General features: G+C 31.1%; 1 protein-coding gene across 1 annotated transcript; it reads right to left on the reverse strand.

Moving 5' to 3' along the window:
* Window positions 1-1,903: 1,903 nt before the first annotated feature.
* LOC134727607 (uncharacterized) lies at window positions 1,904-13,630 on the reverse strand. Its single transcript, XM_063591988.1, has 8 exons — window positions 13,573-13,630; window positions 13,027-13,305; window positions 12,204-12,338; window positions 9,568-9,613; window positions 7,652-7,707; window positions 7,115-7,148; window positions 3,529-3,611; window positions 1,904-1,974 (listed from the first exon to the last, which is right to left on the reverse strand). Exons 1-8 carry the CDS (start codon window positions 13,628-13,630, stop codon window positions 1,904-1,906), a joined length of 762 nt encoding a protein of 253 aa, XP_063448058.1.
* Between the last annotated feature and the right edge of the window lie 10,829 nt (window positions 13,631-24,459).

The raw sequence follows: 24,459 nt of genomic DNA on the forward strand, positions 1-24,459 counted from the left end.
GATTTATTTCTGTATTTAAAAGTATTCTGAAAAAGAAGATATTGCATTCGACAGTTTGTTTTTTTTTGGATTCAGCATTTAACTAGAAGTAGAATGTTCTAGTTTGTAAACTAGAAAGTTAGATTTTAGGAACTGAATAACATCAGATATTAATTGTCCCGTGATGGGACTTGATTTCTCATGTTGCAATCCTCGCATGATTGAAATTGTCATTCTTAAACTGATTTACTATTTAATTTTTTTTTTAAGTATTTCCTATAAAGAGATTAACATTATGTTTTCAGTGATGGGACTTTATGAATATCTCTCGAGATTGGATTTGCCAACTCAGTGAAGGGGATTCCGTCGATAATTTCTTTTTTCAGTTTCATAATTTGTCCAATATGTGCTTTTTACTTTCAAATTTGTCTTGAAGTTGGGAGGTCCGACTATGATGTAAGGCTTTTATTGTAGCTGTATATAATTCCATATTGTAGGCATATTGAAACATTTGTTTGTAATTACGTTTGATATTTGTCTTCCGTGATATGTTTATCAGAATCTTAACGATGTGAATCTTTTTGAAGTTGGTTCTCTCCTTTACAGACTGCAAACTTTTGAATCCAGTTCGGATGCAAACTGCATGTCAACGACGTATAATGACTAGGACATGTAGGGTAAGGTTCAGCTCTATCCTATTTTTCTTTTTGTTTTTCTGATCGCAGTATTTTTCATTGATAACATTAACCGCAACTGCATATGAGGTCCATATCAAGCCGTTCACAAATATCTTATACTCACGCAAAGCCTTGGAAATAACATATCTTAAAAACAAATATTTTTAACGAAGACAATAAAATAAAATTGAGAATGGAAATGGGGAATATGTCAAAGAGACAACAACCCGACCATAGAAAAAACAACAAAATTTGTTTCAATTGTCAAAACAGTGATGAAAGATAAAACCATTAACTCTCTACAAATTAAATAGTTGACAATCACAGATAGTAGCTGAATCACAAAAGGTAAATAACCTAACAACGCCGTTGCAAAAAAGAGAAATAGAACATAAGACAAAAATTAATATACAAAATACAAAACAAATATCTAAAGACTGAGCAACACGAACCCCCCAAGATTATTAAGAACGTGTTTAAAGGTCTGCTATTTATAAATGGACCTATAAGAATGAAAACAATTGTAAGTATTTTGATTCTGAGTTGTAAAATGTTGACACTATGTTGGAATTAGAAAAAAAACATAATTTGGAAAATCTATTTCTTAAATTTGTCGGTTTCATTGTAAATTTGACTATTTGAAACTAATTTTTTTTCATGAAACATTCCCTGACAAGTCGTTTGATAATTCGATGATTCAATTAATACAATAGAGAAAAATCATGAGAGGAAATGCAAGAACGGGATATCGTATACTCTGTATGCAAGTGTTGCTGGAATGTTGCTACTTAGAAATGGAAAGTTCACAATTGGAAAGCTGAAATCATCTCTTTTGTCTTAAAGTCTTGTTTTCAACTGACCCTCATTGTCAATTTCTAGATGTAAGTCAAGATATGAGGCCGACTTAACTGTATTTGTAGTATCCTTGATCTCTAGTTCGATGGGATAGATGCATTCAACATAGTCACCAAATTTCAAATTATTTATTGAAAGAACATCATATATTAAAGTGATATTGGTTTAAATTGCTTACAAAACTATAGTAAATTAGCCCACATAACCTTTGAAACTCACTATACACATACAATAAATACATAAGTGAAATAACTGTTCAAATTCAACCACATGAATTTAGTTATCAACTATGTAGACATTCATCCCCAAAGCAAAACGGTCCATAGTTCAATTGATTCAAGATGTAAAAACTGCGAAGTTTCGTAATTAAGGTACCTCAAAAATAGTCATAATTAGGTTCTTGTTGAAGGTTTTAATTCCAGGTTTACATATAAGTTCGTATCTTTTTGACGTATTTGTATCTCTGAAATAAAAATAAAAAGAGAATTGATACTGATATTAATAAATAACAAAATGAGAAATATGTCAAAGAGACTACCAATGAATAAATCACAAAATGACATATATATATATCAAAATGACTACAAATGAATAAATAAATATTAACATAAAAATTTTGAAAAAAACAAGTTTGCAAAATTTGCAATTTAACCCATTACTTTAAGTTTGGTTACGCATGCATAATTCGTGTTCAGACATTTAAACGAAAGGATTGTCAACATTGAAAGTGATCATGTGCTCGCTGGTGGTATTCGGAGGTCTCGATAGTTGATGATAATAGACACAAAAATCTTATATATATATATATATATATATATTGTTGGGTTGATGTTTAGACGAGTTATATATATATATATATAAACTGATATATGATCTAGTACATGCCTTGTTTACTGCTAATGTCAGACTTATTGAAATTTGGATAGATATGTTATTATGATACATATCATTTTTTTTACACTCTTTCAATAATCTTTCAGGCATTGAAGAAATGATTATGATGTCATTACATGTTGCATAAAGGTTATTACTGAGATGTACAAGTTCAGATGTCACATACTTAGGTTATGTTATGTTATATGTTATATAAATTGTATTACTAGTCTCTGGATCTGTATCTCCTCGGTCAAATAGATAGAGGGGGGTTATTGAAAAATTACAATATTTTATATAGATCTCTTTATATATTTCTTTTGTTTCGGTTCTGCATTGATATGTAATTGCTTGTAATGAATGCTAATTGTTCTTAGTTTGTGTTTTGATGACAATCCAGATTTTGGATCTTATATTAATAAAATCTTTGACTTTGACTTTATATGAAAATTGGAGACAAATCGGGGAATATGAATTCGACAGCTAGTATTCCTTTTTATATCTGAATTAGTTACCTTCTCCAAAGTTACAAATAGCCAACTGTTTTTTTAATATGTTTCGTGTGTTCACTAAGGATTTTCTTATCCCTGGAATATTTTACCTACGACTTATTTGCACAACATTTCGGTGTTGACATGAATATCAATAATGTTGTAATTTTTATAAATTTCCTGTTAACAAAACTTTGAACTTTTCGAAAAATTAAGGATTTTCTTATTCCAGGCATAGATTATTTACCTTAGCCGTATATGGCACAATTTTTCGGAATTTTGGATCCTCGATTCTCTTCAAATTTGTACTTGTTTAGATTTATAAATATTTTGATATGAGCGTCACTGGTGATTCTTATGTAAACACAATGCACGTTTGGCGTAAAAATTATAATCCTGGTACCTTTGATGACTATGTATACAAACTTCCAGACGTTTATCTTGGTTGATCCTAACACAGATGCAGCAAATAATATAATTGACGAACAGACAAGAAGATAAGAAAGGACAGAAGACAGACAGATTGTCGGACCTCTTTCAAGTAAGATGTATACTAAATGTTATATAATTATTTTTCTATAAGCGGTTATGGACAAGAATATTTTTAAATGATAACAATACTATGTAATTACATATTAAAATATGCTACCTACCGTTGGTTGATATTTTCATATTTTCGTAAATATTGTCATTCGCATTGTTCTTGACTTCTCCAAATTCTTCGTAAGTGTTCGAGCTGTAGAGAAACAATTATGACAAGCATTAGAAACGTTTTGCAGTGTTTTGCATGAACTTCTGGTGTGTTTGATGAGTAAATTATTTTTCAATCTTCATTTGAGTTTATTTACAGTACACACTGGTACATTTGTATAAGATCTCATTTGTCTGGCGGGTAGTCTACACTATGGACTGCACGATATGTTAAATCTTGTTTACATCCAGCTATGTAAGTGTAACTTTGTTGGAGGTAATAAACAATTAATATTAAGCTATTTAGGTTAATTTAATCTTGCAATCTGCTATTATATTATTATTAATCAAATATTTATCAAATTAACTACCAACTAATTTAAAGGAATTTAAAAATAGTACTCATCGGGTCTTTGCTTCGGAAATAAACACACTTATTCTCAAACCAGTTGTTGGCATGATACTGGTTATGTTCCTCTCATATATTTTATGAGAGTATCATTCAAAACCACTAAGGATGGGATTATGCTTCATTTTCATATGATGAAGACATATTTTTTCAATGAGCTTTGTTGATTTATATATTATTGTAATTTGCTTAGTTTGTCTTATTACCTATTGGGACATTTGACCCGGACTTCTTTTAAACTGTATGTACACTGTGCGTTTCTTTATTCTAAATTAGCTAGAGGTTAAGGGGGACGATGAGACCTAACAAAACATATTCATTCCCGCCGCTATTTTGCAACTCTTTCACTGAACTTGTACATATTTATATTTAGGGACAAGGCCCGCATCCGGGTGCGGAATTTTCTCGCTGCATTGAAGACCAGTTGGTGGCATTCGGCCGTTGTCTGTTATTTTGTATGGTTGTTGTCTCTTTGACATATTCCTTCATTTCCATTCTCAATTTTATTTGTACATCATATTTGGTAAACAACTTGTTTAATAACAACCATTATCATTAATGACAGAAATGAAAAGCTGTTATATTGACATGTAAATGAGCAGGCATTTTCGTGGTAATAGATATTGAAGACATTGATGTATCCTTTGCATCATAGAAATTAGATGAATCAATTATAAACAACATTTAACAATATATACCATTAGAGACTTATGTAATGAACTTTTTTTTAAAGAAAAGAAACAAAATGTTTACTAACATCTATAATACTAAAATAACGAGGTCCAATTTGTCAGCCGTCATGACGTAAAAACGATGAATCAAAGAATTCAACTTAATATATAACTAATATAGTACAATGGTGTTGATTAAAAATTACACCACTCCAGGCTCCTTTGTTTTCCACGTAATTAATATTGCCAATAATTAAGAAGTTCCGGATCGAATCCGACACCCATATCAATAGTATATCATGTCACCTGTCACCTATTACCTTATCTGTACGTTCTGCATCTGACAGGCGCACCACCAAACGGTGTATTTAAAATTTGGCTGTATACTGTTGAGTAAAAAATACTCCATTCTGGGCCCTTTTGTTTTTCAAATTATTAATATTACCAATAATTGATAGGTTACAGGTCGACAGGTTCATACAGAAAGATTTAGAAAGCAGAGAAAACTGTGCATCTTATAATCGGCATGACTTTATCAGATGATAATATCAATACTAAAATAAGGCATACGCATAGTTATATACTTTAATTCAGTCACGGACCCGCGATATCACGGGTTAGCTCTAGTATATGTTATTATGTAACGAATGCTTTCCTGAATTCACATCTTAGAGAGCAGTTTTAAAATTTCATCAACTTAAGGCCATTGCCAGACAGAATATACATAATATGTCCTGATTTTGTAATTTATTTTCTCTAATTCTTTGGAAATTTATCCCTTTCTGAACCCATTGTATAAATAAATTTAATCAACGTGTGGTTGCTGGTGATCTCAAAAGATCATTGGATGATTTTAAGGGTCATGACCTTTTTAGCTAACTGAATGAATCAAAATATGATAACAGGTGTTAATGAAATTGACAACTTCGTGCAATGTGAAAGGCACTCGAAGGGGATTTTCGGTTAACAAAAAAGAAAATGTCTTTTTAATCATTAGAGAAACAGATTCTTACATAGTTACTCGTGAATTATCGGATTTATCCAATCTCGATAGTTAAATTATAAATTTTAAAGTCCTCGCCGAGGCGGCTCGGACTTTAAAATTGATAATTTAACTATCTCGATTGGATAAATCCGATAATCCACTGGTATCAATGTAAGAATCTATATATATCAACGGTCAACAACTGAAATTTAAATTACAACATAGAACATAATGTAATAAATTATTTTTATACAAAAAGATTAAAGTCTTTATTGCAAAAAACTATAATATTGAGAACAGAACTTACGGAATGAATTTCATAATAATCAAACACTGAACATTAGTCCAAAATATAGCTTTTGACCAGGGAGTTTCTTTTGTGATATTAACAATTATGAGCACTAGGTCGATATTGCTCCTGTTCGACTGCAAGTTCACATTGGAATCATGAATAAAGGCAACAGTAGTATACCGGTGTTCAAATGATGTCATAGCTTTGATACTGGTATGATTCATAACATACTTTTTAGGAGTTGTTCGTTGACAGTTTTTTTTTAAATTGAATTGTGAAACACTAAAGAATAGTAAATCTTAGACATATATGGATAATTGTGTTATATTACTGTTGTAAATCCTAGTGTGTTTTGGTTCGTCACTGGCTTTCAAAATGGGTTTTTTGCGTTCTTGCTGGACTTGGTATTCATCAAAAGCGAGGAGGAACTTTATCAAGTGATTTTAATTCATTAAATTTAATCATTTGGAAATTAATTGTATTATTGTATATTAAAGTTTTTAGTCATAAAGTTTAATATCTTAATCCAAAGGTTGTTACCAGGAATGAATACAATATTGCTCCTGCTCGACTGCAAGTTCACACTGGTATCATGAATAAAGGCAACAGTAGTATACCGGTGTTCAAATGATGTCATTGCTTTGATACTGGTATGATTCATAACATACTTTTTAGGAGTCGTTCGTTGACAGTTTTTTTTTTAAATGAATTGTGAAACACTAAAGAATAGTAAATCTTAGACATATATGGATAATTGTGTTATATTACTGTTGTAAATCCTAGTGTGTTTTGGTTCGTCACTGGCTTTCAAAATGGGTTGTTTGCGTTCTTGCTGGACTTGGTATTCATCAAAAGCGAGGAGGAACTTTATCAAGTGATTTTAATTCATTAAATTTAATCATTTGGAAATTAATTGTATTATTGTATATTAAAGTTTTTAGTCATAAAGTTTAATATCTTAATCCAAAGGTTGTTACCAGTAATGAATACAATATGATTACACCACGAATAGTATGAACATAGATTCAAATTTACAAGATTTTCAATTTTTATCTTAAGCATTTCCCAATAAAATCATATGTGAAAACAATTCTAAACAAATATAGCTTAGCTAACAAAACGTCTCCCATGACATGATCGTTAACTGTCAACATAATATATTTGTATGAGAAAAGATAGGAACATTACTTACCATCTTTCTGAGCTTCTGTGCTGCTGTTTACCATCTGTAAAACAATGAATCAAATCATGAAATATGAACATTTTCTATGTGTATCGTTTTTAAGAAAAAAAATGTATATCTAATTCCGTTTTTTTTCTTTTTACCGTATTTTGACACCAGTGAAAGAAAAAGTACTCCTGTCTTAAGAGTATGACGTTTCTGTCTTCAAAGTGACTGTTCAGTGGTCGATATCGAAGTTCTCAGATTTATCGTTTATGATAACATTGTTTTACCTTATCACGTTTTTTCTATGTCATTCAAAAAGAAGATTCAAAGCAACCAGATGACTTAAACAAGTATTTTGTCTACGAAACACTCTTAGGTACGTTTAAAGAAAAATATAAATGACCGAATACAGTACAAAGTTCCAGATCACTGTGAAATGGTTTAAAAAAAAAACTAAATGTACATCAATTTGAATATTCTTATGAATACCTGAAGGTTTTATTCACGAAAACGTTATTTTAGCTACAATTAATTTGAATATTAGATAATGTTTGTACTAACCTGATTTAAGATCTTGCAATTCATTATACAAATGATTGTCTACTCCAGACGTTTGCCTGTAAACCATAGAGTATAAAATCATTTGTCATTTTAATCCGTTTTACTTTAATATCGCTTTTTTTTATATTTTCTTTGATTTTTTTAGGTGTTATTTTCGTTCTCTCTCGACTCGCTTTAAATTGTAAATCATTGCTATTTTCTATTGTCCTTCGCAACAGCCTATTAATCAATATCCAGGCACTAGAGTGTTGATCAATCAGAAACGTTAAGTCGAAACTATAAAAAAACACGAATAGAATGAAAGCGCTGAAATGTCAACAAACAAGAACTTTTCTTGTTTTAATTTTACCTTGCATTTCACTGATAAATTTAGTAATTTTAAAGTATTCAAATCATGTCGTTGTGTTACATACCATTGATCAAATAAGCCTGCATGAAAATAAGATGCATTCTCATCGTACTATACATATATGTGTTTGCAAAAATTTGTACTGAATGTTATTCGAAAATACACATAGTTGCGATGAATTGAACTTTTATGGGTTTTTTTCTAAATTCGATGCATTTTCTAATTTTCATCTAATCTCAGGGCTATCGCCGTTTTTATATCAGATGCAAATGAGAAAATGCATTTTATTTAGAAAAATATATGTTATCTTTAAAAACAACACGGCTTCTCTCGTGTATCTTAAAGTCATAAGAAACCTCAAATTAAAAAAAAAATGCATATAACTAAATGGATAGTTTTCATTATACAACTTATATACATATACTTTTTTTGAGGAAAATTCTTCAATTTGTCCACATTTAGAAGAAGTTTACTTATTTTTAATTGCTTGCTTCCAGGAAGCAATTCGCCAACATATTTTCCGTATGCATAGTGACCCGAGCGTAACCCTCCTCGTAAAAATCCGGTGACCACAATACGCATGGATCTGTCATTGAAATAAACAAATATCTGATTATACATGCTCAATACCAATGCTTTTTGTGATTTCTTTACTATAAGGCGACAATCGGTAAAACTCGGCTTCAAAACACGGCATTTAATGAGCAGCCATAATGTATGTTAAATCAAAACAAACAGAGAGGGAAAAAAATGACGATTATATGATAGATTTGCGAAAATAATGATACAATCTTGCACAGAGGACTAAGTTTATAATGTATACATGCATTGGTTCAAGAATTGGACAAACATAATTTTTCACCTCTCACTCGTTTCATATGACTATTTGATGTAAGAATACAAACGTACAACAGAACCAACAAATAAAACTATAAACAACTAAAATCGAAACCAAAAACCCAAAAATATTTATTAACGAGTTTTTTTTTTCTATGGCTTAAATAACTTGAATAGTAAATGCAACATATATAATAAACACAAGTCTACATCTTAGTTATTCCATAATGTCAAATAAATGTGAATTGTCTCATATCAACTATGTAATGAGTAAGATGAGTCAAAAACAAATTGACAATGCCATTGAAAAAAAAGGAAACAGCGCAATGAAAATATAAACAACAGTATACAAAACACAAAAAAAAATCAAGCTCTAGAGAAACATTGGGTTGTTCAAATGTGCTTAAAAGAGGTAAGTAGATCCTTAAGTCATGATATTCTTTAAAATCTGAACGTTAGTAGCTACTATTGTTACCTCAATGCTTGTGAAACCATAAAAGTCAAGACACTGTGAATAATGAAAGATATTCTAGATGATTTAGACCTTTGCAGAAAGGTAATATTTTACATATTAGTGTGCAGACAAAATTTATGACATTCAGACACCATTTGTCTTTCATTCATTTTTATACAAAAATCATTCCTGTTATGCATTGTTCATGTTCTTTGCTTCATATAGCATAATATTGCTAATGATTTCGTCGATTTGGGGATTAAAATGTTTATTTACCTCGGTTTGTCTAATTCTGATTCATATACTTTGCTGTTGCTGTTTTCTGAAAGAAAGAAAAATTCATATGGCCATTTAGTGATATCAATAATATCGTCCGGTTATATATCAGTTTTCGTGACGCGGTATGTGGATGTCGCAATGTAGATATTTACTTTGTTTTCGTGTTAATGTATATTTTTAGTGTATTATCAATTCCAATCCTGAATGAATTGCATAAGCTACATACATCTTACTGGATCTTTCGAACGGACGCCTAACGTATTAAAAAAAACAATTTCCGTTGACCAAATTGTTATCCGTTCTGATTCCGCTGGTGTACTGATCATATAAAAACGGAGGTATGACGATTTGCTAACGGACACGCATATGATATGCATCGTACGGAAACAGAAATCATACCGGACAGAACGGGTGTCGACCGTACATTCAGCAGACAAATACCTATAAACAGGACACATGAAGAAGCGTACCAAATGCGGATGAACAAGATAAGCCGACAATTAAAGGAGGCAATAATACTAATACCTGTTTATTATATACAAGTGACTTTAAAATAGTTTTCAAAGTTTCGGTGTTACTGGTTTTAGTTTATTGATCAAATTGCCGCTAAAGGGTAGGGAAAGAAAGGGTAGAGGAGAAAACATCTGATCCATTACAAATAATAAACATTCATGACATTCAAGAAATCTGATATACAAATATTTGGAATTTCTGTAAATAAATTTTAAGTTGGCAATAATCCGTTTAGCATTCGGTTCGTATCCGTTTTTACCGTTATTCCTCCGTTCGTGTAAGTTTAACATCCGTTCTTCATTCGACATACGTCCGTTGGTGAAATCGTCTACCGGAACTCCAACAGGTGTAATACGGAAAAGTAACGGATACAAACGGAAACAGAACGGGGTATCTGTAAAACAACGGACGACTACCGGACATTGAATTGACACTTCATCCGTTGGACGTCCGTTCAAAGTTAATAATATGCTAAATAAATTCACCTGACAGAATGGATGTCGAGGATAAAACGGGAGCTGAACGGACATAAAAAGATATTGGCAGACTTCAAACGAACAATCAATTAAAAAAAGATATCTGTTTGGAGTCCGTTCGAGCTATCTAGTGATGTTTGACTAGGACTATACATATTGCAATCCTTAAACAGCTATTTTGGGATAACTTAGATTTGCCAATGAGACAACTCGCAGAAAGACCAAAATGACATAGAAATTAACAACTATAGGTCATCGTACGACCTTCAACATGAGCAAAGCCCATTACGTATAGTCAGCTATAAAAGGCTCCGAAATGACAATGTAAAACAATTCAAACGAGAAAACTAACGACCTCATTTATATATAAAAAAAAATGAACGAAAAACAAATATGTAACACATAAACAAACCACAACCACGGAATTATAGTTTCTTGACTTGAGACAAGTACATACATATATAAAATATGGCGGGGTGAAACATGTTAGCCGGATCCCAACCCTCCACTAACCTGGGACAGTGGTATAACAGTACAACATAAGAACAACCTATAAACATCTGGTAAAAAAGGCTTAACTTATCAGATGGATAAGAATACAAATGGACGTTGCCGGGTACTTGTACATCCCAACAACAAAGAGACACTTGGAACAGATCTGAGAGTACTTGCAGTTAACTGACAGTTAGTCCAAGGCCAATGACAACTAATCAAGAAATGAGGCATCTAAAACTAAATTAACAATCCGACCACATCCAACATCCAATGGATTTAGTGTAAAGACGTTATAAACAGTCAGAGAAAAACATGAACTTGTGCAATGCCAAGATACAGGTATCAACAGATTGTAGATCCATGAATATGCATATGTATATAACATACTAGTAATATTACTGATATCAAAATCAATATTTATACCAATAAAAATAATATTCAATGTTCTTATTACAGTGTTGAATTGGTAACCTTTAAGAATAATTTCATTTTAAGGAGCGGTAAGTTTACCAGGATCATTTCAAAATTTCCGGGCACGGTTAACAACATTTCTGTAAAAATGAGGTTTGAAGTAAGTTTTCTACGGGTACAATCAAACTTCAAACCAAATCTTTATATCTATAGAAAAATAAAGTAAAGGTTTTATAAACACCGTAAGATGGTGCCAAAGGAACATCACTATCTTAAAATGAAAAATCGTCCCTTTTGTCGTAATGTTAGTGTTGCGTTTCCCGTTTAAAACCTAAATATATAAATCTAGGAAAGGACAGTTATTACTGTTTAGATAATTTATTTGAATTATTTAAAGTAAGTTTTTTGGGGGTATATTTCAGCAAGAAATTGTGAAAATTCTTGATTATTTTACGAACATATATCATCAATAGAATGGTAAGTGTTGTTCAAATTATCAATTAAATGCAATTTCGACGGACTTTACTGAGTTTAGTCATAAACTGTGATTCTTAAAAGTACAAAAAACAAGTCTGCAATTAGTATTAGTGTAGTCTATACTCTTGTCTTACCAACTTGCATTTTCTTATCTAGAGATTCATCAGATGTATAAGCTATTTTATGATTATAATTCCCCCCCCCCCCTAAAAAAATAAACAACTTCATAACTTTAAATTGATAAAGTGCAATTGTGTTTACCTCTTCTTTTTGTCATTCGACGTTTCCTGTACAGAAAAATGAATACACTAGTAGCTCCTAAAATCAATAGGATAACAGCGATTCCCATTCCTACCCCGAACGCAGCACTGTTTATTGAATCTTCATTATGTATCTCTAAAATAATTTAACTTGATTTTAAGATACAAATATAATGAAATATGTTGCAAGCACAATGATATTGTATCTTACCATATATCATGTATATGAAGCTTACATTCTGAAATAATTTTTGGGGACTTAAATTACAAATTAAAACATTAATCTGCATGATACCAAAAACACTTTGGAAATGAAACTTTATCAAAGATACTAAGACCATAACTAAATCTTTTCTAGACTTTTAAATTAAACTCAAAATAAGATAGTAATTTTATCGGAGAAAAGTGTACGTGCATGCTCCCAGTCAAATGCCTGTAATTTAGTGGTTATCGTTTGTTGCTGTGTAACAGATTTATTGGTTGTTGTTTTTTTCATTTCATACATAAATTATGCCATTAGTCTTCATTTGAATTGATTTTAATTAACCGCTTAGGTCTGTTTTCTGACAGATTATGCGGTATGGTTTTGCTTATTTTTGAACGGTGATCTCTTTCTCTTAATTCTTTAGAGGAATCATTATACATCTTATGTTTATATGAATCCTTCACAACGTTTTTTTTTCAAATTAAGAAAATCAACAATTTAATGTTATTGTTTACATAATGATAATATAAAATGGATTGCAGACGAGACCAGTATTGAGTAAAGTTTAAAGGACAGACAAGGTAAACGTTTACCCTGTCCACCATAACTGTTTACTTACTCTGAACATTAATGTTAAAAAATGTTATTGAAGTTCTGTTCTGCGCAGACAACCCAGATGGTGTTAGAGTGTTCATCACATGACATGTATAGTTATCACTGTCCTTTTCTTGAATGTTAATGATTGTAAGATTCCATCCAAAGTGAACGAATTTGATATCATTTTGACGAGTCCACCATATAGATGTAGGGGGAGGATAAGCATCTACTGTGGGAGTAACATTTAGTGTTCTGCCTGCTTTAATATTATAATCTTGAATGCCAGAAATTACAGGTTCATCTAAATGATATACCTGGATATTTAATATTTATTACATTTCTACAAAATCTTTTTTTTTTCTTTTTCTAATATGCATGTAGATACAAGTAGACTTGTTTTTTCTATTAAAAAAATAAAAATGAATAAGAAACAGTCGTATACTTCTGTTTAATAATCACCAAAAGATTTAGGTAAAACAAATCCGGGTAACAAACTTAAACCAAAGGAACACTTAGATTATCAGAGGAAAACAACCTAACAACATAAAAAATAAATTCACTAACAAACATAGACAAAGACTAAAAGCCCTGTCTAATAAATTGGATGGCTCATTAAAATCTATCATCGTTCTGGTTATAATAGTCATTAGCTCAGGAAAATATACAAAAATAAAGGCATCAGTAGTAAACCACTGTTCAAAACTCATAATTCCATGGACAAAAAACTAAATCGGGGTAACAAACTAAAACTGAAAGAAACGCATTAAGTATAAGAGTAGAACAACGACACAACATTAAAATGTAACACACACAGAAACGGACTAAGCATCAGACAAAATCCTATTAGAATAACAAATATAACACACTTTAGAGATACCTATTAAAAATGGAGGCTACAGGCACATTACAATACAATATGATACACGAAACATTTTGGAGTTGGAATTATTATTACAGTTGGTATGCATTAATAAACTTACAATGTACATCTATTTGTTTCCTCATAATTGCTGATGAACCAACCGAATTTGTAGCGGAACATGAATACAGACCGTAATGCATTTTTGAGACAGTTGGTATAGTGAGAACTCCATTCTTTATAGTTCCAGCAGGATAATTCCATTGGTACGTTAAATCATCTACAGGATTAGCTTCAACTATCATGCATGATAATCTGATGTTCTGTTGATATTCTTGCACAATTAATGGATTATACAAAGGTTCCATATAAACTGAAGGTTGGTCTAAAATTTATCAAATAAAAGAAAAGTTTGATGGTGAAAAACATAGAAATTTTATGTGTTATAGACAAATAAGATTCACAACTAAACTAGGAACTCCTTATATATCCCTACATACCCTTTTTCAAATTATTTTTATTAAAGGAATATGAATTTATCATGCAAATCTTTCATTTTGTGCCCGGTATGGCTTTACTTTTGTCTTGTATGTTTTTATTAGATTTAGATTTATATTTCCAAATACGTTTTGGTAACAGGCACTCATTTTCAAAATGCACATCAAGTGTAGAGAGCCGTGGTGTAGTGGTTAGTGCATCGGACTACTAACACAAAGGTTCCTGGTTCGATTCTCGTTTGGGATGGAAATTTCAGGAACTCAATTTTCGGCTCTCCCTTGACACCATCTGCGAGTATGGTCTTGAGGAAACGATGATAGTCCGTCGGAAAGGGACGATAAATGGCTGACCCGTGTTAAGAGAGAGCCACATCTCTTGCACGTTAAAGACACCCTTGTAGATTTCGAAAAAGAGTAGGCTAATGCCGCTACAAGGCAGTACTCGCACCCGCAAAGTGGAAAGGGATTAATATAAGTTGCAAAAACTTGTTTCCCAATCCACTATAAATAAATATGTTTAAACTAAGTGTAAAAATATTGGTAGGTTAATGTTACAAAAGGTAATACTATCGCTGGGTTGATACTCTCACTGGAAATCATTTAGTTCACGGATGTATCGCTTGCACAGAAGCCAATACTTTGTAACTGTCATGACATTCGGGATATTATGAGATTAAGCGTATGATTAAAATTTTCTAAATAATTGTGAACAAAGAATATATTTCCCGCATGCAAAGCTCTTATTGCTTATCTGACTTTGAGTAAAACTTATCCGGGTGGTTTTTATTAGCTCAATCATTGTTGTATTTTCGAATAATTTAGCTTCTTGAATCATGGAAGAGGTTTTTATTGTCAAATTGCGCTTCTGGCGCAATAAAACCATAAATGTTTCTACCACATCATACACAAAAGAACCGTTTTTCTCAACTCCAAAATCCGTCCTTCTCATCGGTCATATTAACAAAAAAGAACAATGAAAAGTTTCGTATAAGTACTGGACATCTTAACTTTGCAAAAGTACTTTGAAGTATGAGTATAACAGGGTTGTCAAAATTTTAATATAAATTGTTTACAAACAATACCTTGTTGTCAAGAGACATCTTTCTTGTAAAAAAAGAACACAGAGACGCTTTAACAGACGACACATTTATTCCCGCAAATTTTAGAATTCAATCCAATTCTTATTCGGGTTGTATTTGTTTTTCAACCTTGAGTTATTTTGTAATTAAACGATTCATAAAATGAAAAATATTGCTATATTATGATGCTTTAATTTATATACAGTGCTTATTCTATTTAATTAGGCACACCGTCATCTATATTGCTATCATATTAGATTAATAGCCCTTGAAAGAAAAATATGCTGTTATTCAGCTTTAACACTATTTTAAAAGATTGGAGATTTCGTGTGTAGTGTAGGTTAAATTTTACAACCATATGTTGACTTGCCTATATAAAATATGATATCAATTCAAGTTGACAGGACATTGTATGGTTGTAAAATTCTTCATACAGGCTTGAACCAAATATAGGTAACATCTTCTACAGTATCGTTACCAAATTGTATACAAAATATTTTATGTTTGTAATTTACTCAATATATCAAGTTATTTGATTGGTCGAACTAATTTCTTTTCAGATTGACATCTTATTATCATTTTACTAGTAACCAGTTTCAGAATATTTGCACACATTAAAACTTTTATGGTATCTTCTTGTTTGTATTGTAACACCTTTTTATGACGATCCGATACATATTTAATTTTATGGCTGGTCGTTTATAATATTTTCAAATAAGTTGTCCCTTATCATCTCTCATACCTATAGGCATTATGTATTTATTTTTGATTACAATAACGAAATGATTCATACAGCATATAAATACAATGATATTCCAAATATCAATATACATGTCCCTATGTTTGATCAGAAATTTTTACTTACATAGTACATTGACTTTGAATAATTCTGCTGTTGTTTTGTTCTGGGTTGTTTGGCTTGAAGTGGTTATGGTGTTCATTGCATTACATTTGTAATAATCACCAAAATTTCTCTGTATATTGTTGATAGTAAGATTCATGCCATTATATATGTAACTGGTGTCATTTTGACGAGTCCACCAAACAGACATAGCGTTAGGATTAGCATCAATTGAAGGGATTATGTACACAGTGTTTCCTTCTATGATGTTGTGATCTGGGATGTCGACAATAACTGGTGGATCTACAAAAATGTTACTTCACATTTTATAATTTATGAAACTGTTCTACTATATTTCTGACAATATTATGGTTACGAAAATAAAGTGTAAGTGAACCTTTCTATTTAAATGTGTTATATGATTAACCAAATGCTCAAGGCCACATGTTAACCTATAGTTGAATTGTTCTGTATTTGGTCTTCGATTGATAGTTGATAACTTGAATATTTGAGAATACAAAATTTAGTTGCATTGTTATAATGTCTTAAAAAGTACAAACATAATTATGGGCAATTATAGAATTTAATGTCATATTCTTAAAACGTGTTCAGTAATACTTAAATAGTTCAAGTATAGTTCATATGTACAATGGCTTTCGGATATTTAAATCTAACCCTTTCACGGAAAAGAAAAATTATGAAGATCCATAAATTCTTACTTTTAGGGAAATCATTACAGCAAAAACACACACCGGTTTGTACTAGAAGCTATAAATTTTATCTGCTTTTCATTGTATAACCAGCTTTTAACCTTACGAACTGATCATATGGAACACCGAATGTCATACTCAAATTAAGCTGAATTTTAGTTTCTTAATACGTGGTTTCTATTAGAGTCTGTACAATAGGTAGGAGTACCCAACACTTTGATTGATTTGGCTCTACTTTTAAGTTATGTTGACAAAATAGTTTTTTTTAACTAGTTTACAAAACAATAAAAAATTCAAGAAATTTGGACCTCACTATTAACAGGAATAATCTTTTAAATGTATCGTATCGTATCCTTTTGAATTATGTCTACATACATAAAATATCTATTCTTCTGTCTATTGATCTGACACTCTGTTCCTTCACATTTTCAGCTATGCAATAAATTGTTTTCCCAATGTCAGTGATGTTACCAGTATATTTAAGAACACTTGACGATATCAATGTTTCATTACATTCAAGATTACATTGATCAGTCTGAAAAACAGCGTTTTCGGTTATGTTTGCTCCAGATATATACCACTCTATCCTTGACGAAGGCCGACCAGCATTAGTTGTGCATTGAAATTGTTGAGTCGAACCGGATAAAATTTCCATCGGGTTTTTATCATATGGAATAACTGTTAAATTGACATATGTGATTGGAACTGAAAAAACAAGACATATTGCTATTGACATATGTGGAAGTCATATGTTGATTTACATAATGTGGAAAATGAAAAAAGGCAATATAATAGAACTGTATTCGACAGTCAAACAAGTGTGTGGGTAAGCTAGCTATAAAAACAAGGTTTAATCAACTATTTTCACATAAGGAAATGCATTTACCAAATCAGCAACATGACATTAGTTTGGTGTGTTTAAGCTTTAAATTTTGCATTTCAATTAGTGGTTTTAAATTTTCCTTGGTGTTCGGTACTATCTGTTTTGTTCGTCAAATGCTAGCCGATCATGAAATAAATGCTACAGATTTATTTTTTTTTCAGAAAGATTCATAAACGATGAACAATTGAAGTTTTAAATTGTTACTGGTCAAAAGTTTAGGTCAATACATGTTAAAGGTATCGTCAGTTGAGTTTAGAACATGACAATTAATTAAGGGAATACAATTCAAATTCAATAAGTGAAACATTTTGTTTATGTAATGTTATGACTCAACTATGGTGACAATAAACCAAAAATCAATTCATCCAGAGGTATTACTTAACATAATACCATTTTGATCGAAATTACCAGAAACAAAAGCAGACAGTGGTTAATGTCAGAAAAGATGTAAATGCAAATGATAAATCAACACGATGTTTACTTTTAAAATGACGTTGTAAGTACATAAACCATCATTGACAACATATAAAGTAGCCACCTATATCCCAATAAATTTATATAAGCAGTTAAACGTTGAACAGTCATTTTTTTTAATTTTACAGTATCATTACTATACTTACCATTAACATATAACATCACCGTATTTGTTATTTTGGTATGAAAATCGCGACAGTACCAGCTAGATCCATGTAACGTGTCTATATCGAATGTGGCAGGTATGACCAAAACGAGAATATTCTCGTTACAAGTGTAATTAAAATAGCCATTACGATCATAAGCCACACTGCAATCGCCAAAACCTCTTACGGCAAATTCATATTGATTGTCTTTGTATATAATTACATATTCCGTGAAAGTATAAAAGCAGGTAAAGTTAAAATCAATCCCAGTAGTAGCTCGATCAGATGATGGAATCAATAAAAAGGCTGCAAGTGTAAGAATATTTTTTTTATCTGTACAAATATCACAAATGATAAATTGAACACTTGATAAATTTGTGAAGTATTGAATTTCAATTACACATGTGTTACAATAGAAATTAAAATAAAATTAAACTTTTGTATGGAAGTTGGTAAATTCTTTTTTTTTTAAATTCCCTAGACCTTTGGATTTCATATGAACTTCCTCCTCTGAGCTTCCGTTTAAAGTACATACACCTGATGCTAGCAGTCGAAAGAAAGATCGTTGACTAATATCTAGATGTTTCATATATTTTATATATATAAATATTAAATGTACAAATGTTTGCACCTCGTGTTTGCGGTACAACATCTACTCCTGCAGTTTATTGTTTACTGTTTAGTATTAAATTAATACTTAAGATTCATATTACCTCTCGCGAGCAATTTATTTGGCAATCGTAAATAGCAGTCAGCAGGGTTAAAGAACATCAGTTGTTTGAACTGTTAGTCAAAAGCGTTTTGTTAAAATATACTTTTAACTTTTATGATCTTTTGGAAAATATTTGTGTGGTGTATTTCGAACCCTCTACTAAGAACTTTGTTTTACATGCACACGTATGAAATTTGTGGGTTTTATCCAACGCAATCATAAGTTTGAACGTTGTTTGCAATTTAGTCTGATGTACATAATTATATATACCCTAGACAGATCTAAAAAGAATCGTCTTTTGGTGAAATAGTGTTAACTTTGCTTGTCAGTAGAATCTAGAGTTGTAACACAGTAAGTGATATACAAGACATAAAGATGCGATTGATTGCGATTAATTACCTATATTACAAATCGACCAGGATCTTCAAATGCAGTCACAAAAATAAGCACATGTCCTACAAGTGACGACTTTTGTATATTACATATTATTTCAAATGAATACTTTAGGGAAATCAAAATAAAAAAAATAAACACAATTTAATTTTTCAAAAGTGTGTTTATATAACATAATATCTAATGAATCATAATTTTTGTTTTTCCTGTTAAAAAATATCGAACGTTTGAAATAATAAAAATATACACAAAAAATAATTACCTGATGTATATGCTTTGATGGAGAAAACATTTAAAGCAAAACTCCATAAATAAACATCCATTTTGTACAGCGATCAAAAAGTTAACTTCCTTTTTGATTAGGTAAATATTTAATCTGTGCATAACAAAAGATACTACAGTTGTACACTAGATTAATTCAACGACATCGCATGAACTCATAAACACATTTATTATTCAAGTTTTTAAACGTATTTTGTTTTTTAAAACACGATAGGTAGATCAATATCAGAAAAGCGTCTATTTGTACGTATTACGAGGGAGCGAATCAATAGGTTGACTTCCTTGTTCATCACTACATAAATAAATCTATTTATGATTCATAGGGATTAACTTATCTTGTTAAAAACTGACATGTCTAACACATTTCTCGCTAAAATGAGTTTTCAACGTGAAAAATAGGTCTACGAAAACATGTGAATATTGTTAGTCAAAATATCATTTATCAATCACTCTCAACAAACCAGAATATAATATGCCTAAACCCTTTTGCGGAATATCCATTATGGAATATACGTTTCCCATATGGTATTTGATATGTTCCTTTGTCGTAACTACATTTCCGTTCCCTTTTCGCGAATGTGATCCACTGAATTATACTTTTTACCTGTTTTGTACTAACATGAGCGCAACATGACGGGTACCACATGTGTAGCATGATCTTCTTTCCATTCTGAAGCACCTGAGATCACTCCCCGTTTTTTGTTTGTGATGCTTAGTCCTTATTTTCTATGTTGTATTGTGCTTACTACTGTTGTCTGTCTTATCCATTGTTAGCAATGGCATTGTGAGTTTATTTTCGATATTAAGTTGACTGTCCCTCTTTTAGCCCTCTTTTTTAAATTTCTTATAACCAAAAATACATTTAAATTTTGTTTTGATATTAAAGTGTAATAAAAGGCCATTTTATGAAGTGATTGCATCGACAAACAAAAACACTTCATTTTGTGCCGAACAGTTCACGATTATAACTGATTCATAAAAATGTATGTGAGAGTTCTTCATGGTAAAAAAGATATTGGGTTTTTTATTTGGTTTTTACTAGCCGCATGAACGAGGTCGACTAGGTAGGGTCAATCTATCAACATTGTAATAAACTTCATGATATCGTTTATAAAAAAAATCTGCGCCAAGTTCTCAAAGCTAGTGAAGCATTTATGTTTGCGCAGATTGGTGAAGGAAAACCGTTTAATTAATTGTTCTGTGGTATGGTCTTTGTTTTCATGTTACATATAGAATCCGATCTAGCCTAGCATTGTTAGGTTGATTTTCTATGCACAATTATTGGTATTTAAATATAAGATATAAAAATGGAATAAAAAAATGTCGTGATTTTAATCCACATTTGAAGTTTACAATTGTTGTATTTCCAAATTTTTGGGCTGTAGACTCTTTTCTGTTTGCACTTTAGATAAATAAATACGGTTAAGGATGCCTCATAACTAGGCTATCATCTAGAAATTTCTAGAGAATTCGAGACAATTAAAAACTAAACATTACGAGAGAAGAGATTATCATCCTCCCTTAAGTTGTTCACATGAATGAGATAAAAGAAAGAGCGCTATATGTTGAAGTGTAAATCAACCCTCCGATCTTCACTCACGCCATTATGGAATATATAAAAATAGCTGATGACTATGAATATCATGAATATGTTTCTATCGTCGTAACCATAACCCTGTCTTCCTTCCCTGTATGTTACCTACTGATTTAAACTTATCATTATATTTAATTGTTTTTGCATATAATAAATGAATTTCAGTTAAGGTAGATCATAAGTAAATATTTTTTGAGACAGAATTTTCTTATACTTAGCCAAAATGAAGATTTTAGTATTCTCTTTTCAGAAATGTAATAAAAAGTATGGGTCACCGTGCTATTTTTCAAGCTATGTGTCATTGAAAATTGCCTAAATTTGGTTAGATTGTTAATGGAAAAACACGTTTGTGTGCATACAAAAAATCTATGAGATAGAATTTTTAAATAAATTGTGAAAAGATAGGTTTTGTACTATAGTTTAAGAAAATAAAAAGAAAAAATGGTGTCACCGAACTTGTTTTCTTGTTACAAGTAAAAAGAAAAAATTTCCCTATCAGTCTAGTGTAAATTTTGTACTAAAAGAGTTATCTTCCCTTAAATGACTCATTTGAAAAAAAATGATTCTAAATGCAAAAACAAATATATTTGTTCAAATATTTTGAATTATAAAATAAATTACCAACTTTTCTTTATATTATCAAACAGTCGAACCTTTAAATTGCAAATCTGTCTCCAAATTTGCAGATTTAGTCAAATAACTAGACCGATTTTTTACGTGATTATACAATCCAAGATGGCGGTATACGCGGGTATTCCATGTATCTACCTTAATTCAGTTCATTTGCATCACTTGGAATTTTTGTGTTAATAACTTCTCAGTAACTGTCTTTCGGGACATCAGACATTCGAAGTTCTCGATTATCGTATACACTTTTAAATATACTTTTTCACACTCTTCACATGATCTACAAGAATGTTGCTGCATACGAATGAAAAGTGCACAAATGGAATGCTGAAATTATCTTTTATTGTCGGAAAGATTTGTACTCGGCATACCCTTTTTGTCAATTACTAGATGTATTTCAAGATGTTTGAGCAAACTGTACTGTAAATAAAGTATCCTTTGTTTCAAGCTCGATGGTATAGATAAGTATAAAATTGTCACCAACAATAATTTTTTTAACGGAAAGACATCATCTGCATAGCTGAACGTGAAGTTAACGAGAAAATTTATTTTAGATTTTCATCATTATTCCTGGAAGAAAGTCTGGCATGCAGAAAGGTACAAGTCAGTAAAAATAGAAAAGTACAAGTGGTTCCCATCGATATGATGATTTTTTTGTTAAAAACACATCCTCTTAACATATTTATTGTATTGTCAATCAATAATTGATGCATCTTGACAATGTCAGTTTCTGAAAATTTTTGTACGATTGTCCCTGTATTACACAATATCGCTTAATTGCCCTTCTTTTTTTATTAAAAAAGGACAGAAAGGGATAGCAAACGATTATGTTAAGGGCAGAACAAGTGAAATGTTTTATACTATTAAAATGTTTCAGGTCAGTGGGTCATCATTCCATTTATTATTAAAAAATGATCATCATCGACTCTTAAAATTATTAAACAAAATCTTTCTCTCAATCTACAATCTCTGAACTGTTAACCTTATTTTGATAAATGAGTAGTAACAAAATCTTAATTCTCCATACGTCAAATTAAAGTTTATATGGCTATATGAGCAATACACCTTATCGCTATTTTTCCGCCATTGCTGGATATCACACAGGCTCCCGTAAAATGTTGAGGTCATAAAACAAAATATCTGACGCCACAATTGAAAAGTGATTGTTGTTGACGTCAAAAGTTCAAGCGGCCGGGTCAGCCGGGATTAGCGATAAGGGGTATAAGCAGTGATGTCATAACCAGTCATAGAAAAAACATGAATTTGTGCAATGCAAAGATACATGTTTAACTGTTTTTTTCTCCTCATAATTTATTTCTAATCTTTTCCCTTCATACATGGAAAATCATATCCTTTTTCAGATCATTATGGAATTGAAGTCACTATAGAAACTAACTGTTAACCTGTTTGTCATCACCATTATTGAAATGTACTTTTATGTAATGAATTATATAATCAACATGTCCATATTCTAATTGACCAATAATGTTAATTAGATCGCATGCGATACACTTTATGAAAATTGGGTTGTTCATTAGAGTAGTTCATTTTTAAGGTATAAGATTTGACGTATTACATGCACGCACAGTCTCGAAAATAATGAAAATCGAACCACGTTCCTTTTTTTGTAAATATACAATGTATTGAATTTTTATAATATCCGCCAAAGAATTTATTCAACGTAATACGAGTTTGTACAGCACTAACATACTTTCCTTATTCATTATTATGACAACCAAAATTACAGTACACCCTTATCTTGTGTACATTTCCTTGGATGAAACAAGAAAATTTTGTTCAAAATACATATAAATCAACATGTTGACAAACAATTGATATCAAAAGCTTCGAAATTATTTAGAAAAACCTCTCTGAAATGCTCTTCAACTTCGTATGAAAAAGATGCGGTATGACTGCCAGTTAAACAAATCTCCAGTGTTCCTTGCATCAGTACAACACGAGAACAACTATACAAATCAGCTGAAAAAGGAGAACCTCATTTTATGGAAACAAATAGAAATACATCTAACAAAATCACAGAATGGACGAGGAAGTGTACATGTACACCCCACGACAAAATAAGACTATACAGATCTGAGAATACTCGAAGTTCCTGTCAGGTATTTCAAAGACAACAATATCATTTAACATTCTGTAAATAACAGAACATATGTGGGGTGTGGTTCAAGCTATTAAATGTCACTTAAAAGTCCAAAACGGAATATAATGTGAACATGTTAGTGCAGAAAGGTGGCTTGTGATATCAAAGTGGAAGAGCATTGAGGATCCAAAATTCCAAAAAGTTATGCCAAATGCGGCTAAGGTAAACTACTGTTGCCGTTATTTTATCGAATAAGC

The sequence above is a fragment of the Mytilus trossulus genome, chromosome 8, assembly GCF_036588685.1.
Source record: "Mytilus trossulus isolate FHL-02 chromosome 8, PNRI_Mtr1.1.1.hap1, whole genome shotgun sequence".
Lineage (NCBI taxonomy): Eukaryota > Metazoa > Mollusca > Bivalvia > Mytilida > Mytilidae > Mytilus > Mytilus trossulus.

Coding starts and splice junctions, on each gene's coding strand:
- LOC134727607 (XM_063591988.1), bottom strand. CDS start 13,630: ATGATAGATTTTAATGAGCCATCCAATTTATTAGACAGGGCTTTTAGT. Junction 9,614..12,203: donor TCGAATGACAAAAAGAAGAG/GTAAACACAATT, acceptor TCTTTCTTTCAG/AAAACAGCAACAGCAAAGTA. Junction 3,612..7,114: donor CACAGAAGCTCAGAAAGATG/GTAAGTAATGTT, acceptor GTTTCTCTACAG/CTCGAACACTTACGAAGAAT.